Source organism: Ovis aries, chromosome 23 (genome assembly GCF_016772045.2).
Source record: "Ovis aries strain OAR_USU_Benz2616 breed Rambouillet chromosome 23, ARS-UI_Ramb_v3.0, whole genome shotgun sequence".
Classification (NCBI taxonomy): domain Eukaryota; kingdom Metazoa; phylum Chordata; class Mammalia; order Artiodactyla; family Bovidae; genus Ovis; species Ovis aries.
This window is the reverse complement of record NC_056076.1, coordinates 56,284,998-56,300,069: the sequence shown is the minus strand read 5'-3', so window position 1 is coordinate 56,300,069 and position 15,072 is coordinate 56,284,998. Positions and strand designations below refer to the sequence as shown.

Sequence of the window (15,072 nt, the reverse complement as noted above, 5' to 3'; positions counted from 1 at the left end):
ATTTTCAATTTCCATGCTTTATCCATCTTATTAATTTTACTATGCAAATTGTTGCTCTTCTGTTTAAGGATTTCCGTGTTTCTCCAATAATATTTTTCATTTGTTTTTTAATTGTTATATGTTACATAAGTGTGCCACTTTAGCTTTTTTAAAATGTACAGTTCAGTGGCATTAAGTACATCCACCGTGTTGTACCACCATTACCCCCATCTCCTACAAATTTTTTCCTCATCTCAGACTGAAACTGTGCACCATTAAACAGAAATTCCCATACTTTCTCTCCAGTGCCCCCAGCCCCTGGTAGCCTCTCTTCTACTTTCTGTCTCTATCAATTTGCCTATTCTTGTGACTCATTTAACGAGAAATTTATATATGTCTTTTTGTTTATGGCTTATTTTAGCATGCTCTCAAGGTTCATCCGCGTTATAGCATTTGTCCTATTTTCCTTCCTTTTTCTGTTGTGTGTATGTACCGCGTACTGTTTATTCATCTGTTGACGAATGGTTGATGGACATTTGGATGGTTCCATCTTTTGGCTATTGTAAATAACACTGTGGTGAACATTAGTGTGCAGGGATCTCTGTTAGTCCCTGCTCTCAGTTCTTTTGGGTTATACCTGTGAGCAGAATTGCTGGATTATAATGTAATTCTGTGTATAACTTTTTGAGAAACCACCAAAGTATTTTCCACAGTGGCTGCACAAGTTTGCATTTCTACCAGCTCCGCAGAAGAGTTCCAATTTCTCTACGTATCAACTTTTTAAAAGATTTTAATAGCCATCTTAGATGGGTGTGAAGTGGTTTCTGGTGGTTTTGGTTTGCATTTCCTTGATAACTGATCATGTTGAGCATCTTTTCACAAGCTTATTAACCATTTGTCTTCTTTGGAGAAATGTCTGTTGGAGTCCTTTGCCCGTTTTGAACTGGGTTATTTGTTGTTTGTCGTTGTTGTGGGTTTGTGGGAGTTCATTGTATATTGGAGACCTTAACCCTCTTTCAGGTGCATCATGTGCAGATATTCTCTCCCACTGGTTGCCTCTTCAGTTTTCGATAGTGTCCTTTGATGCACAAGCAGAGTTGGAAACTGTGCTGAAGTCCCGCTCATCGGTGGTGTTTTTCTTTAGTTGTTTGTGCTTTTGGTGTCGTATCCCAAAAGTCATTGCCAAATCCAGTATCATGGATATTCCTCCCTATGTTTTCATCAAAAAATTTCCTAGTTTTAGCTCTTAAGTTTTAGGTGTGTGATCTATTTATAAGTAATTTTTGTATATGGTTTAAAGTAAGGGTCCAACTTCATTCTTTTCCGTGTGGCTCTCCAGCTTTGCCAACACCATTTATTGGAAAAACTCTTTAACCCACTGACTGGCACCCTTCTCCAGTATTTTTTTAAGCAATTAAAATAATCATCACTTCTTAATACATTTAAGTTAGTCTGTATAAGGGACTTAAGCGCTTGTTGACTCCTACAATCCTCAAAATAATCTTTGGTATTATCTCCATTTTATAAACTAAAAGAAAGTTGAGTCACAAAGAGATCTGTTTAAGATATCTTGTTTAAGGTCCCATTGTTGAATGCACTGTTTGGATTGTAAAGTGCTACAGCCTAAGCAGAAGGGTGATGCAAATTTACCTCTGTATTGCATGGAGCCTGATATTTTTCAGTAAATGCTGCCTTGAATAAGCTCTGCCTGTAAAACTTTCTGATGGAGAACAGTTCAGCTCACATTCTAATATTCATTTACCTACCTATAAAATGGGAATAATAACATGTAACCCAACCGCACTGTTCAGAGGATGGAATTATGTATGTGGATTATATACTGTGATAACTTGTTTTTGTAACTGGTATTTCCAAACTGTTACATCTTAAATATACCCAGATACACTTAAGTGATCATAAACAGTTGTTATCACTGATTAACGCCAAGTTTAAAAGGATGTATGTTTTCTTTCCCATAAAACTCAGCAATGAGTGATTTTTATCATGAATTCATGGGTGTACAACTTTTGTAGATATGTTTATCATATATTCAGTTTTCTTCAAGCAGGTTTTACTTTGTAGTTAGGTGTTACTGCTCAGCAGCAGCAGCAGCAGCAGCAGCAGCAGCAGCAGCTACTGTCTAAGAAGAATGTCTGAGAATAGCTATCCTAGTGGCTCAGACGGTAAAGAATCTGCCTGCAATGCAGGAGACCCAGGTTCGATCCCTGGGTTGGAAAGATCCCCTGGAGAAGGGAATGACAACCCACTCCAGTATTCTTGCCTGGAGAATCCCCATGGACAGAGGAGCCTGGTGGGCAGCAGTCCATGGGGTCGCAGAGAGTTGGACATGACTGAGCAACCAACACAGCAACAGCAAAGAAGAATGTCTGTGTGTTAGGATGGTGAGATACAATGACTGTGGTAGTTTGTCCCAATAATACGTTACATAATAGTACTAATTATGTATTGTGAAATTGCTGTGGACTGAAGGTACTTTACCATAATACAGGCCCAACAGTTCATACGGACCAAGCAGATAATATTAGGGAGTGATATAGGTGGCAGAAAGATAACTAGGGCTTCGTCAGGCCCTAGAGAATATATAGACATTTTTTTTTAATAAATATTTCTATTGAAGTATAGCAGGCATGCAGAAAATGTACATAAACCATTTAGGTGCATAGTTTGATAAGTTGTCGAAATGATTACACCTGTTTAACCAATACCCAGGCAGAATACCAGCGTTGCACAATCCCTCAGTATCCTCCCCCCACCCCCATCCTCCTGTAGGCTCCTGTCACTCTTGAATTCTAACACTATAAAGATGGTATCATGCAGTATATAATCTGTCTGGTGTCTTTGAAGAGTGTGTAAGAAATTTTAATCTTGGCGGTTAACTTAGAAATAACCAAAACAAAGCAAAAGGCACAGTGTGGGCCACTGTTCTGGAGGTTTTGGAATAGCAGTTGAGTTGGGTTTTGTGATCACATTTCAGCACTGTACTTCATTGCTTGTCTTTAAGATGAGAAATTGTGAAACCTAAATGAATTTAAAGGTTTTATAAATTACATAACATATGATACACGCTTAGTGAACGGTAGCGACTCTGTGTCCCTAATAGGATCGGTTATGACCATGCTTGTCCGTTAGTAAATATAATACATCTAGAAACAGGCATGCCTCTGAGAAAGTAGACTTTTAAAATACATCTTCAGAAAGCACGTACATTTTCCACACCCATATACCAGCTGAGTGTATTTGTACACATTACCGCTTGATATAGAGAACTGACTACTTCAGCAAGTGGGAAAGAATAGCAAGTTCTTGAAATAGAATCTGTTTGTATTATGACTAAATACAAATCTTACTTACTAAGAAGAACCCACTCCAGTGTTCTTGCCTGAGGAATCCCAGGGGCGGGGGAGCCTGGTGGGCTGCCATCTATGGGGTTGCACAGAGTCGGACAAGACTGAAGCGACTTAGCAGCAGCAGCAGCAGCGTGTTTTCAAAGAAAACTGATGTTGGATTGGCTTCAGGAGTTAACTGTTCTAGTTGTGGCCCTGCCACTAACTAACGTGTCTGATCTTGATCAAGTCATTTAACTTTTCTGGCGTCAGATGGTGGTGGTGGTTTAGTTGCTAAGTTGTGTCCGACTCTTTGCAGCCCCATGGACTGTAGCCTGCCAGACTTCTCTGTCCATGGGATTCTCCAGGCAAGATTTCTGGAGTGGGCAGCCATTTCCTTCTCCTTTCCGGCATTTGCCTCTTATCAAATAATTGTGTTCTGTTAGGTCAATTTTAAAGTTTCAGCTTTGTGAGTTTAGTTCTTACATACTGGATCTAACAGATAAGCTTTCCATCAAAGAGTTCAGAGGTGGAAAAATAGCCTTTTTTTCTTTTTTTAAATCTCTGGACTAGATGGTCCCTGGTCTCTTGCAAGTTCAAAGGTACTGAGGTTATCTACTATTTACTGCTATCTACTATTTAAGGGCTTCAAATTAAGGGCTTTGCAAAGTCAGAAAAGTACAGTCCTGAAATTTAGGCATGTTTTGGGGGCATGATGTTCTGGAGATAAGAAAGGTCCTTGAGAAATCTAGTCCCTTCCTGTTTTCCAGAGAAATGAAATGATTTGTTTGTGAGCTCAGCTAATTTTGGAAGTTTAAGTTTACTTTTAGATGCTAGTGGTAAGCAAGGACCTTATTAAAACAGCAGGTAATTTCACTTGAGTGATTATAATGTGAAAGTATGCTGCTGTAAATTTCTGTGTTCTGCGACTTATTTTGATTTTTGACTAAAGACATCATATAAGATGTTCCAACTTGTATGACGGCAAACTAAATTAAACAGGATTGAGATAAGGTTAAATTTTGAAAGGGAACATTTATTTTCAAGACAGTCATTATTTTGCAGTCTGTTTAGCTTCAGGTTAGCTCATACATGATTGATGAATGGAGTGATGATGTCCATACAAGGACGGAGATTGTGTTGGTTAATATTCTAATATTTTTCTTAGGTAGTGAAGGGCAGGAATAGGAATAGAGCCTGTAACAGGAAGGATAAAAGCCCTCAGCCACAGAGGCAGGCTCGCTTTCAGGATCTGTTTAAGAAAGTCAAAATTAATAAAGTTAAGCCTGGGCCTCAGCTCCTACCCCTGGTTCCCCAGCGGGGGTCATTCTCGTCTTGTGCTTCCTCCTGTCCCCTGCCTGGCTGGCTGCCCTGCTGGCTCCGAGCTCCCTTGTATCTGATTCTCTCAGCACCTGTAATACAGCAAGCACTTCCATTTGATCGTTTTTGTACAATTTAAATGTCCCCTGGGGTAGCCTCTAGGTCTGAGGCTCCTGCCTCAGGTATTTCCTGAGTACCAGTTACTGTTTTTCGTAGGAATATGTTTACAAAGTTGCATGGGTTTAAATGACTTACACCAGTCTTGTTTTTCCCATAAGCCTTCTTGTTCTGAGTACATGCTTTTGCAGAAAGGAGGCTTTTTCGGGAATGAGAAACGCTGATACTGGGCGTGTGCCAGGTGTGTTCTGTGACACAGCTTGATGCTTGTGCTTCTGTGACCACAGTTTACATGCAGCGAACACTTAATCGCCTGCTATCAGTTTATTCACTGTCATAAAAGGAAAATAACTCGTATAAACCAAAGAATACAGGAGTATAGGTAGTTTTGAAAGTCTTCCCTGAACTTTCTCTTCCTTTCCAATCCCATTTTTCAGAAGTAGTAGTTTATCATGTGACACACCTAAGTTGTAAGTATGTATTTGTATACATATATAACATGTAAATACATATATAAAGGGGTGTGTTAAATGTGGTCATAGAGAACATTTTTTGTGAGACTTAAGTTTTCTTTTGAACAGTACAAATTATCCTTATCCCCTGGTGTGAATGGGTCATAATTTTTGTTGTCGTTGAAGTATAGTTGATACATGGTATTACATAAGTTACAATGTACCATACAGTAATTCACAGTTTTTATAGATCACACTCCATTTATAGGTATTACAAAATACTGGCTCTGTTTCCTTGTGTTGTACCATATATCGTAACTTATTTTATATATTATAATTTTTAAAAATATTTTTGTTGATTGCCATTTAGATTATTTCTATTTTAAAAAAACTATTTCAGATGTTTCATTGAACTTCCTTATATGTATTATTGTGAAATTGATTGTTAAGATAGGATTGAATTTTAGAAGTAAGGTTGTTGAATCTTAAATTGTGGTCATTTAAAGTTGGCAGATAATGACCAAACGGCCCTTCAAAAAGGATCTACCAGTGTGTACTCCCATCCATAATGTTTAAGACTGATTAAAAGCCAGTAGTATTTTGCTAACCTAAAGACAGATTTCATCAACTGTAAATGTTTGTTCCTTTAAAATTTAGTCTCAGGGCCTATAAAATTGTTGGATCCAAAAATTTATTTTCAGAAGCATCAAGTTTAGTATTTAAGAAATTAATGTTGTCTTGTTGCTGTGAGTCTTAAAGATGGCAGAAGATGAAAATGCTGATTAAAATACTAAGAATGGAAAGAGAATCACAGCTTGAGTTTGAACATTTGTGAATTTGAACATCTTGTGCTTTAGAATCTGCTTTTCCTTGCATTCCTGTCTGATAAGCTGAGATTTTTCTTAATTTTAATTTTTTGGAACTTTCATTGAAATATACATACTACACAAGGATAAATGTACAGTTCAGAGAATTTGCACAAACTGAATATACATGCATGTTTATTTAGCTTCTGGACAAATGGAACATTGCTAACCTCTCGAAATCTCTCTCATTGCCCTTATCCTATCACTAACAAAAGTGACTTGTCTTGATTTATAATACCATTGATTTATTTTACCTGTATTTGAACTGTGCATAAGTGGAATAATAGACTATACTTATTTTCTCAGTGTTATTTGTGAGGTTCATTTATGCTTTGGCACGAGGTTTTACATCAGTTGTTCTCATTGTTATATAGTATTCCAGTGCGTGATTAACTACAGTTCACTCATTCTGTTGTTGAGAGGAACTTGGGTGGTATCCAGTTTTGGGCCATTAGAAATGTTACTTCTACCAATGTTTTTTCATATGCAAACGTATGCCGATATTCTGTTTTGTACCCTGGATGTGGTCATTGGTAGGCATAAATCTTACTTTAACAGGTAATTTCAGTTTCCTTCCTTTCCTGTAAAGTGGTTATCCCCATCTACACTGTCACTAACGGGTCATTTGCTCCAAGTTCTGACAGTACTTCCTTCTTTATTGTTTTAGCTGTTTTAGTGGGAGTAGTTTTAATTTGCACATCCCTTGTTTCCTTAGTGACTGAGGAAGTCTTTTTTTGTTTACTGGCTGCTTGGATAACCTCATTTGTCCTATTCAAGAGAACCCTTTTTTTCTTTTGGATAACAGTCTTCTTATTGATTTGTAGGTGCTTTTTTACATGTTAGAGGTATAAGTCGTATGTTTGATACGTTTTACACATTTTTTTTTTTACTAGTCTGTGGTTTGTCTTTTCACCCTTTAAATGTTATCCTGATGAACAAAAGGTCTTAAGCGTAATATTTTCCAGCTTATCAAGTATATCCAAATACCAGTTCTTCCCTTTTCTCTAGTGCTTTCAGTATTTTAAGAAATAAATTTTTGCTTACTCAAGGTTTTCAAAGTATTCTCTGTATTTTTTTACCCTAAAACCGTTGTTTTACCTTTCACAATCCATCTGGAATTGATTTTTGTGTACATTGTGAGTTAGGAGTCATTTTTTACCCCCAGGTGGATATCCATTTTGACTCAGCAGTGTTTATTGAAAAGACTGTTCTTTCTCCACTGTACTACTGTGTCAGCTTTTTCAAAAGTTAGGTTACTGTGTATGGGATGGGTCTACTTTTGAACCTTTTTTTAAAGTTGGTGAGTTTGTTTATCCTTTATACTGTTAACTTATAAAGCTTCTTGGTAGTTTTTAATATCTGGTAATGGAATTCCTTCAGCTTTGAACCCCAGACTGCCTGGGCTATCCTTGATATTTCCCTAAAAATTTTAGAATTTAAAGTTGTTAATTTCTCCAAAAAAACCTGTTAGAATTTTACATTGACTTTAAATATAAAATTGAGGAGACTTGACATCTTGACAGTATTGTTTTCCAATTAATAAGTATAGTATATTCCTATATTTATTTAGCCCTTTAATTTCTTTCAGTGAGAAGAAAACTGGAATATAACACTATTAGACTTAAAGACTTAATATAAATCTGTAGTCATTAAGGTAGTGTGATACTATTGTAAGCATTTATCTAAATAATACACTGGAAAGAGAAAGTCTAAAGACAAGATGATCAGAACTGTTTAATTGTATGTTTGAATTGCTGAAATCTTTAGAGTGTAAATTAGTACAATCTTTGGTGTTATCTTACTTACAAAGTATCTCTTACCTTTTTCACAGGTGTGGACCGTGTTTAAGGATTGCCCCAGCATTCAGTTCTATGAGTAATAAGTATCCACAGGCAGTTTTCTTGGAAGTAGATGTACATCAGTGTCAGGTAAGGCAAGAGGGCCCTTTTAAAATTTTTTTGAAAATTTACAGATTGGCTTGAGATTCACATTAATATCATCCTTTATTTATCCCTTTATGTACTAAGTACTTGTTTATTTGGAGGTAGGATGATATCTGTCTTGCAGTGGTAAATGCAGGTGTTGTTATGGCTGCATTAAGAAAAGTAGTCTGATATTAATTGCTTCTGAGTTTGTTTATATTAATATTTTTTGGATATAAAACTAATAGTATGTTGTTAAACCTAGTAGGTCACTTGGCTGTTCTGTTTTACATTTCTTTATTTTTTTGCAAATCTGGAATTATATCTTATACTGTTGACACATTGGTTGGCTAAAAAGCCATAGGAGAGAATTCTTGGTTAGAGTTTGATTTGAATTGATCATTTTATGACCTTAGCTCCAAAGCTGCATACTCAACAGAAAGTTGAAAACATTGATTGTTGCTGATTGAGCCACAGTTCGGTAGATTGCCCTGGTTACTTAGTTGGCATGGCTGTGTGACAGTTCTGCGTTTGCATATGTGTAAGTATGAAAGAGTGGTTATGCCAAAAAGGTTTTGAAGGCTTCTTGCAACACAGAAGACTACAAAAGCGTAATCTTGACTGAGGAACAGCTCTGTAGTGTTTTTTTTTTTTTTTTCTTCCATTGACGCTTTTGCCTTTGATACATTTCTGGGTTGAAAAAGCAAAAATCTTAGAATGTTACATGGGTAAGCAGTTCAGGGATTTGGTGCAAACTCTGTGTTACATGTTCATTGTTTAGTACTCTGGTCACATGCTGCTGGACAGTAGCCCTGGCCTCATATCAGTATTCTGTGTCTCTAATCTGGAAGTGCTGTCTTCTGAAGCTGTGTTGTCCTGTATGGTAAACACATGTAGTTAGTTGAAATGAGCACTTGAAATATGGCAAATCCAAATTGAGTTGTTCTGTGAGTGTAAAATGCATATAGGATTTTGAAGGCTTAGTATGAACAAAAAAAAAGTAAAACATATCATTAACTTTTATATCGACTATATGTTAAAGTGCATATTTGGATTTACAAAACAGGTTGCTAAAATGAATTTCACTTGTTTCTCTTTACTTTTTTATTTGTGGATTCTAGAAAATTTTAAATTACATGTATAGCTCACATTTGTATATTTCTTTTGAATGGCACTGTCAGTCTACCCCCCCCCCCCCCACCTATGAGGCTTAGAGAAGACATCTCTGTAAACTTCATGGTTTTTTTTAAAATAGTCACACCTCTTCCTGGCATTAGAATATGCAAAAGGACATATTTATTTTACTTGTTTTCTTTGCACTTCTCATGAAGAGTTTAAACCATGAATCAGTGGTTAACTAATTTTCATTTGGTGGCTAGTCTTATAATATCACGGAGTTGGAGCAGAATTTGAAAAGATACCAGTGGCAGTGTTTTTGATGGGAGACCAGAAGTCATTTCTGTAAGAGCAGAACTAGACGAGGATGTTTCACGGACAGAGGCACTGCTGCTGCTTCACACGTGTGCTTTTTACTAGTAGCAGGGTTTATGTTGACAGATCTCAATACCCTCCTGGGTTTCTCCATTTGAGAAATAGTCTGTGCTTATGAGAGAAGTATCTGGTTTTGTGAAGTGCAGTTTCTGTACTGGAAACCGATTGTTCTACTGAATGAATGAATGAAGCCTTTAAAACATAAAAATACGGGGCTGTTCTTCATTGTGGACATATGGGTAATATAGTTGTGACCTTTAAGAATAGGCCTAGCTCTTTTTTAAGTAACAGTTAGGAGTAAGTTATTTTACACGTTTTTAGTTCATGTTTGTGATGTTTAACTTCCATACAGATGCAAAGTGAATATTCTGGGTAATTTAAGATTAGTTTTAATTTGTAATGCTATCTAACTTGACAATTCTAGGGAACAGCTGCCACCAACAATATATCAGCAACACCTACATTTCTGTTTTTTCGAAACAAAGTGAGAATTGATCAGTATCAAGGAGCCGATGCTGTGGGACTAGAGGAAAAAATCAAGCAGCACTTAGAGAACGACCCTGGGAGCAACGAGGACACTGATATTCCGAAAGGCTATGTATGTGGTCTTAGAAGTGAAATGATGTCACTTGCATTTGTTATTATTTGGTTGAAATGAAATTTACTCTTTTCATGTTTTGTCTTTTGCTAGTTAATACTTTTCAGTAAGAACTTTCAAAATCAATTCAGTAGCTGGCTGCATTTTGTCTGTGTAATATGTATTATAACCTTACGTGTATGTGTGCTAAGTCACTTCAGTCGTATCCAACTCTTTGTGACCCTATGGACTGTAGCCCACCAGGCTCCTCTGTCCTTTGGATTCTCCAGGCAAGAGTACTGGAGTGAGTTGCCATTCCCTTCTCCAGGGGAATCTTCCTGACCCAGGGATCAAACCCACGTCTCTTGCATCTCTTGACATTAATAGGCAGGTTCTCTACTACTAGCGCCACCTGGAAAGCCCATTATACCCTTAAGTTCCCATCATAAACTTTTCCCAAAATTTCTTCTCCTAATTTTTTTTCAAAATTTTTTCCCTCTTTTTGTTTAATACTTATTTATTTGGCTGCACCAGGTCTCATTTGCAGCTGACAGGATCTTTAGTTGTGGCAAGTGGGATCTAGTTCCCTGACCAGGGAATGAACCTGGGCCCTCTGCATTGGGAGCGTGGAGTCTTAGCCCCTGGGCCACGGGGGAAGTCCCTCTTCTAATTTTATTTGCCACCTGTTTTTAATCTTTCTGATCTATTTTAATTGCCACTTCTAAACATTTCATTTTTACTGTTTTTCCCCCCAAAGTGAAGAAATTTGCATTGGAAAATTTTTTCACTTTTAGACAAATATGTAAAATGACACATAAATTTTAATGTATGATTATTAACATACTGAACTTCCTTTCTACCAGTTTTTAAAGTTTTCTCTCTTTTTAAATGTACCCCCTATTTTTTGGCACTCTTATTTAAAAACCCTAGTTATTGATTTTACTTTGGAACCAAATGTGACTTTAGTATTGGATATGTTTTAAAAATTTTAAGAATTATTTTAAATAATAGCTTGATGACTTAAGAATTCCAAAGTTTTTGAAAGTTTGGAATTATATATATTCATATATAATATGAATAGTTATAATTTGTATCTATCATATGAGAGCTATTTGAGAAGGAAAGTAAAATTCAAAAGTAGCTACTTCATGGTGACTGAGTTGTTTATGCAAATTAGTAAATCCTGCATACCAAAAGATATATATGTATATATATTTTTAAATTTTGCTTATTATAAAGTAAATGTATTGGCAGATTAAAAACAAATTTTTAAAAGCTGAGTGTTACCTCAAATTAAAGCTACTGTACGAAAGCAGGTACACCAAGTGCATTAAAACAGAACTGCCACGGGGCTGCCAGTCTTTCTGTAAGGCTCCTAAACTCATGTTGAATAAGGAGACTTTGTAGCCAGGTAAATAGGATCAGTTCTTTTTATATGTGTGAGTGGCAGGGTTGTGTCCTCAAAAAGCGCCTTTAACATGGTAGCGGCATTAGTTAAGTTAAGGAATTTTAATAACGAGTGTTTATTTAAACTAGAACTGTGATATAATAATTTGAAATGGTAATACTCAGTTAGAAAGTGTGAGCACGTATGAGTCAGGGTTGTGACACCTTTTGGAAAATTTTAGAAATCATTTGACTTACAAACTTGTGTTTACCGCTTTATATTTTTTTCCTTTATTACTAAGGATTTTTGCATGAAGAAGTCTTAAAGGGCACAACAGTCTGGCTGCTTAACTGTAGGAATGCTCTATTGTTTACATCAGCTGAGTGTGATATCAGGGTTTGGGTTTTGGTTGGAAATAAGCAGGAAAAAATAAAGTTTTAAGAAGTACATTAAATTTACTTCAGATGTTATAAATACACTGAAAAACTGTAAAAAACAGTTTTATTTTTTCCATCAGGTGTCAATCAAGACTGCAAAAGTTTTGAACTGTAGATCTTGCAGGGGTTATTCAATGTTTAAAACTGGTAGTGTGTTCTCAGAATGTCATTGTTTTTACAACATGAATGGAAACTGCATGGAAACCTGTGTCTTAAAGTACATTTAAATAGAAACATTGCAAAAATATATTCACAGTTATAAAATAATATTGGGTTTCTTAGACTAAAGACTTTCTGTCATTAGGTTTTAACACTGAAAGGCTGTATAACTACTGATTTCACACATCCTACAGTTATGAAACTCCTGATTTGACTGGAGTCAGAGTTAAAGAAATAGATATCTCTTCTAGGGAGAGTTGAAATATTGCAAAAGATGTAGAACATGATATTCAAAAGGTTAAGAATCAAAAAGATTCTTTAAGAAGGTAGTTCCTGCTGCTGCTAAGTCGCTTCAGTCATGTCCGACTCTGTGCAACCCCATAGATGGCAGCCCACCAGGCTCCTCCGTTTCTGGCAATCTCCAGGCAAGAACACTGCAGTGGGTTGCTATTTCCTTCTCCAAGAAGGCAGTATTTTTGTAAAAAAAAAAAAAAAAAAAAAAAAAAAGACTTTTGGTTTTTAATGTGTTTACTGAATTGGAAAAATGGCAAACATTTCTATTTTTTCCTTTCCCATATTTGCTAAGTGTACCTTCTATGGCTTCAAATAGCATGAGGGGGCTAGCTGTATCAAGTCTCCCCCTTCAGAAGTTTGCATGCTGGGCACTCTGGAATCAAACTTGTATTTTCATGTGTTTTGTTTAAGTCTTAAGGCTCATTAGTATATTTCAGTATTCTAACATCCCCTCAAATATGCAGATGACACCACCCTTACGGCAGAAAGTGAAGAGGAACTAAAAAGCCTCTTGATGAAAGTGAAAGAGGAGAGTGAAAAAGTTGGCTTAAAGCTCAACATTCAGAAAACGAAGATCATGGCATCTGGTCCCATCACTTCCTGGCAAATAGATGGGGAAACAGTGGAAACAGTGTCACACTTGATTTTTGGGGGCTCCAAAATCACTGCAGATGGTGACTGCAGCCATGAAATTAAAAGACGCTTACTCCTTGGAAGAAAAGTTATGACCAACCTAGATAGCATATTGAAAAGCAGAGATATTACTTTGCTGACTAAGGTCCATCTAGTCAAGGCTATGTTTTTTCCAGTAGTCATGTATGGATGTGAGAGTTGGACTGTGACGAAGGCTGAGTGCGGAAGAATTGATGCTTTTGAACTGTGGTGTTGGAGAAGACTCTTGAGAGTCCCTTAGACTGCAAGGAGATCCAACCAGTCCATTCCAAAGAAGATCAACCCTGGGATTTCTTTGGAAGGAATGATGCTAAAGCTGAAACTCCAGTACTTTGGCCACCTCATGCGAAGAGTTGACTCTTTGGAAAAGACTCTGATGCTGGGAGGGGTTGGGGGCAGGAGGAGAAGGGGACAACAGAGGATGAGATGACTGGATGGCATCACTGACTCGATGGACGTGAGTCTGAGTGAACTCCGGGAGTTGGTGATGGACAGGGAGGCCTGGCGTGCTGCAATTCATGGGGTTGCAAAGACTCAGACACGACTGAGCGACTGAACTGAACTGTAGGTTTTGGTCTACAAATTAGTCACATTCATCAAACTAAATAAAACATTGAATGCTCCTAATTTACATAGTAGGTAGGACAGATATTTCTTTAACCAAAGACTTGAAGCATGAAGAGCTTTTTTGTAACTCCTGTCTGTCTCCTGTTGGATTCCATCCCTTCCTCCCCTAAAATAATAGGTGAAATATATTCAAACGAAGAAAGTTGACTGTATTACTACCAACATGCATACCATTCACTTATGCTCATCAGTTGTGAATGTTTTGCTGTTTTTGTTCTATCTCAATATGTATGTATCTGCTTTTGTTTTTTGCAGCATCATTTACAAAATAAGTTATAAACATCAGGATGGTTCATGTGTAAATATTTCAGCACGTAGCTCCTAAGAATAAGGACATTCTCTGACATAGCCATGATGCCGTTATCACTTCTAAGAAATTTAACATTGACACACTTATCCTTAATGTACAATTTATATTAAAATTTCCTTAATTGTCTCCGAAATGTACTTCATAGCTTTTTTTCCCCAGTTCAGTCAGTCAGTTGTGTCCAACTCCGTGACCCCATGAATCACAGCACACCAGGCCTCCCTGTCCATCACCAACTCGCGGAGTTCACTCAAACTCACGTCCGTCGAGTCAGTGATGCCATCCAGCCATCATATCCTCTGTCGTCCCCTTCTCCTCCTGCCCCCAATCCCTCCCAGCATCAGGGTCTTTTCCAGTGAGTCAACTCTTCACATGAGGTGGCCAGAGTATTGGAGTTTCAGCCTCAGCATCAGTCCTTCCAATGAACACCCAGGACTGGTCTCCTTTAGGATGGACTGGTTGGATCTCCTTGCAGTCTAAGGGACTCTCAAGAGTCTTCTCCAACACCACAGTTCAAAAGCATCAATTCTTCCGCGCTCAGCCTTCTTCACAGTCCAACTCTCACATCCATACATGACCACTGGAAAAACCATAGCCTTGACTAGATGGACCATTTTTGGCAAAGTAATATCTGCTTTTCAATATGCTATCTAGGTTGGTCATAACTTTTCTTCCAAGGAGTAAGCGTCTTTTAATTTCATGACTGCAGTCCCCATCTGCGGTGATTTGGGAAGGGTCATGCATTGCTTTTGTCAGTCTCTTTAGTATTCTTTAGTCTAGAAACTTCTCTATACCTTTTTTTCTCTTATGTCTGCCTTTTTGAAAAGTTTAAAACAGCACCAGTCTACTACAATAGCTGCTAGACACATGTGGCATTTTTTATGTGACTAGGGCAACTGAGGAACTGAACTTTCAATTTTATCTACTTTTAATTAATTTTAAATTGACACATGTGGCTAATGGCTGTCTCATTGTACAGTGCAGGTCTGGACCATCTGTCTTATGTACTGTCCCACAATCTGGATTTATGAGATTGTTTTCTCATGATTCCTTCCTCATTATTGGCAAAGTTGATTGCATAAGTAGTCATATTTATTTCCAATAGCATGTTTCCAGAATAT

At 37.1% G+C, this 15,072-nt stretch overlaps 1 protein-coding gene across 4 annotated transcripts in view; it reads left to right on the top strand.

Annotated features, from left to right (window-relative positions):
* The window catches only part of TXNL1 (thioredoxin like 1), a 33,843-nt gene that overhangs the window by 2,020 nt on the left and 16,751 nt on the right, over positions 1-15,072 (top strand). For all 4 annotated transcript variants that reach the window (XM_027960980.2, XM_027960978.2, XM_027960981.3 and 1 more), the window contains exons 2-3: positions 7,910-8,006; positions 9,916-10,089. In XM_027960980.2, coding sequence (XP_027816781.1) covers positions 7,910-8,006; positions 9,916-10,089 — 271 coding nt within the window. The remainder of the gene's footprint in view (positions 1-7,909; positions 8,007-9,915; positions 10,090-15,072) is intronic.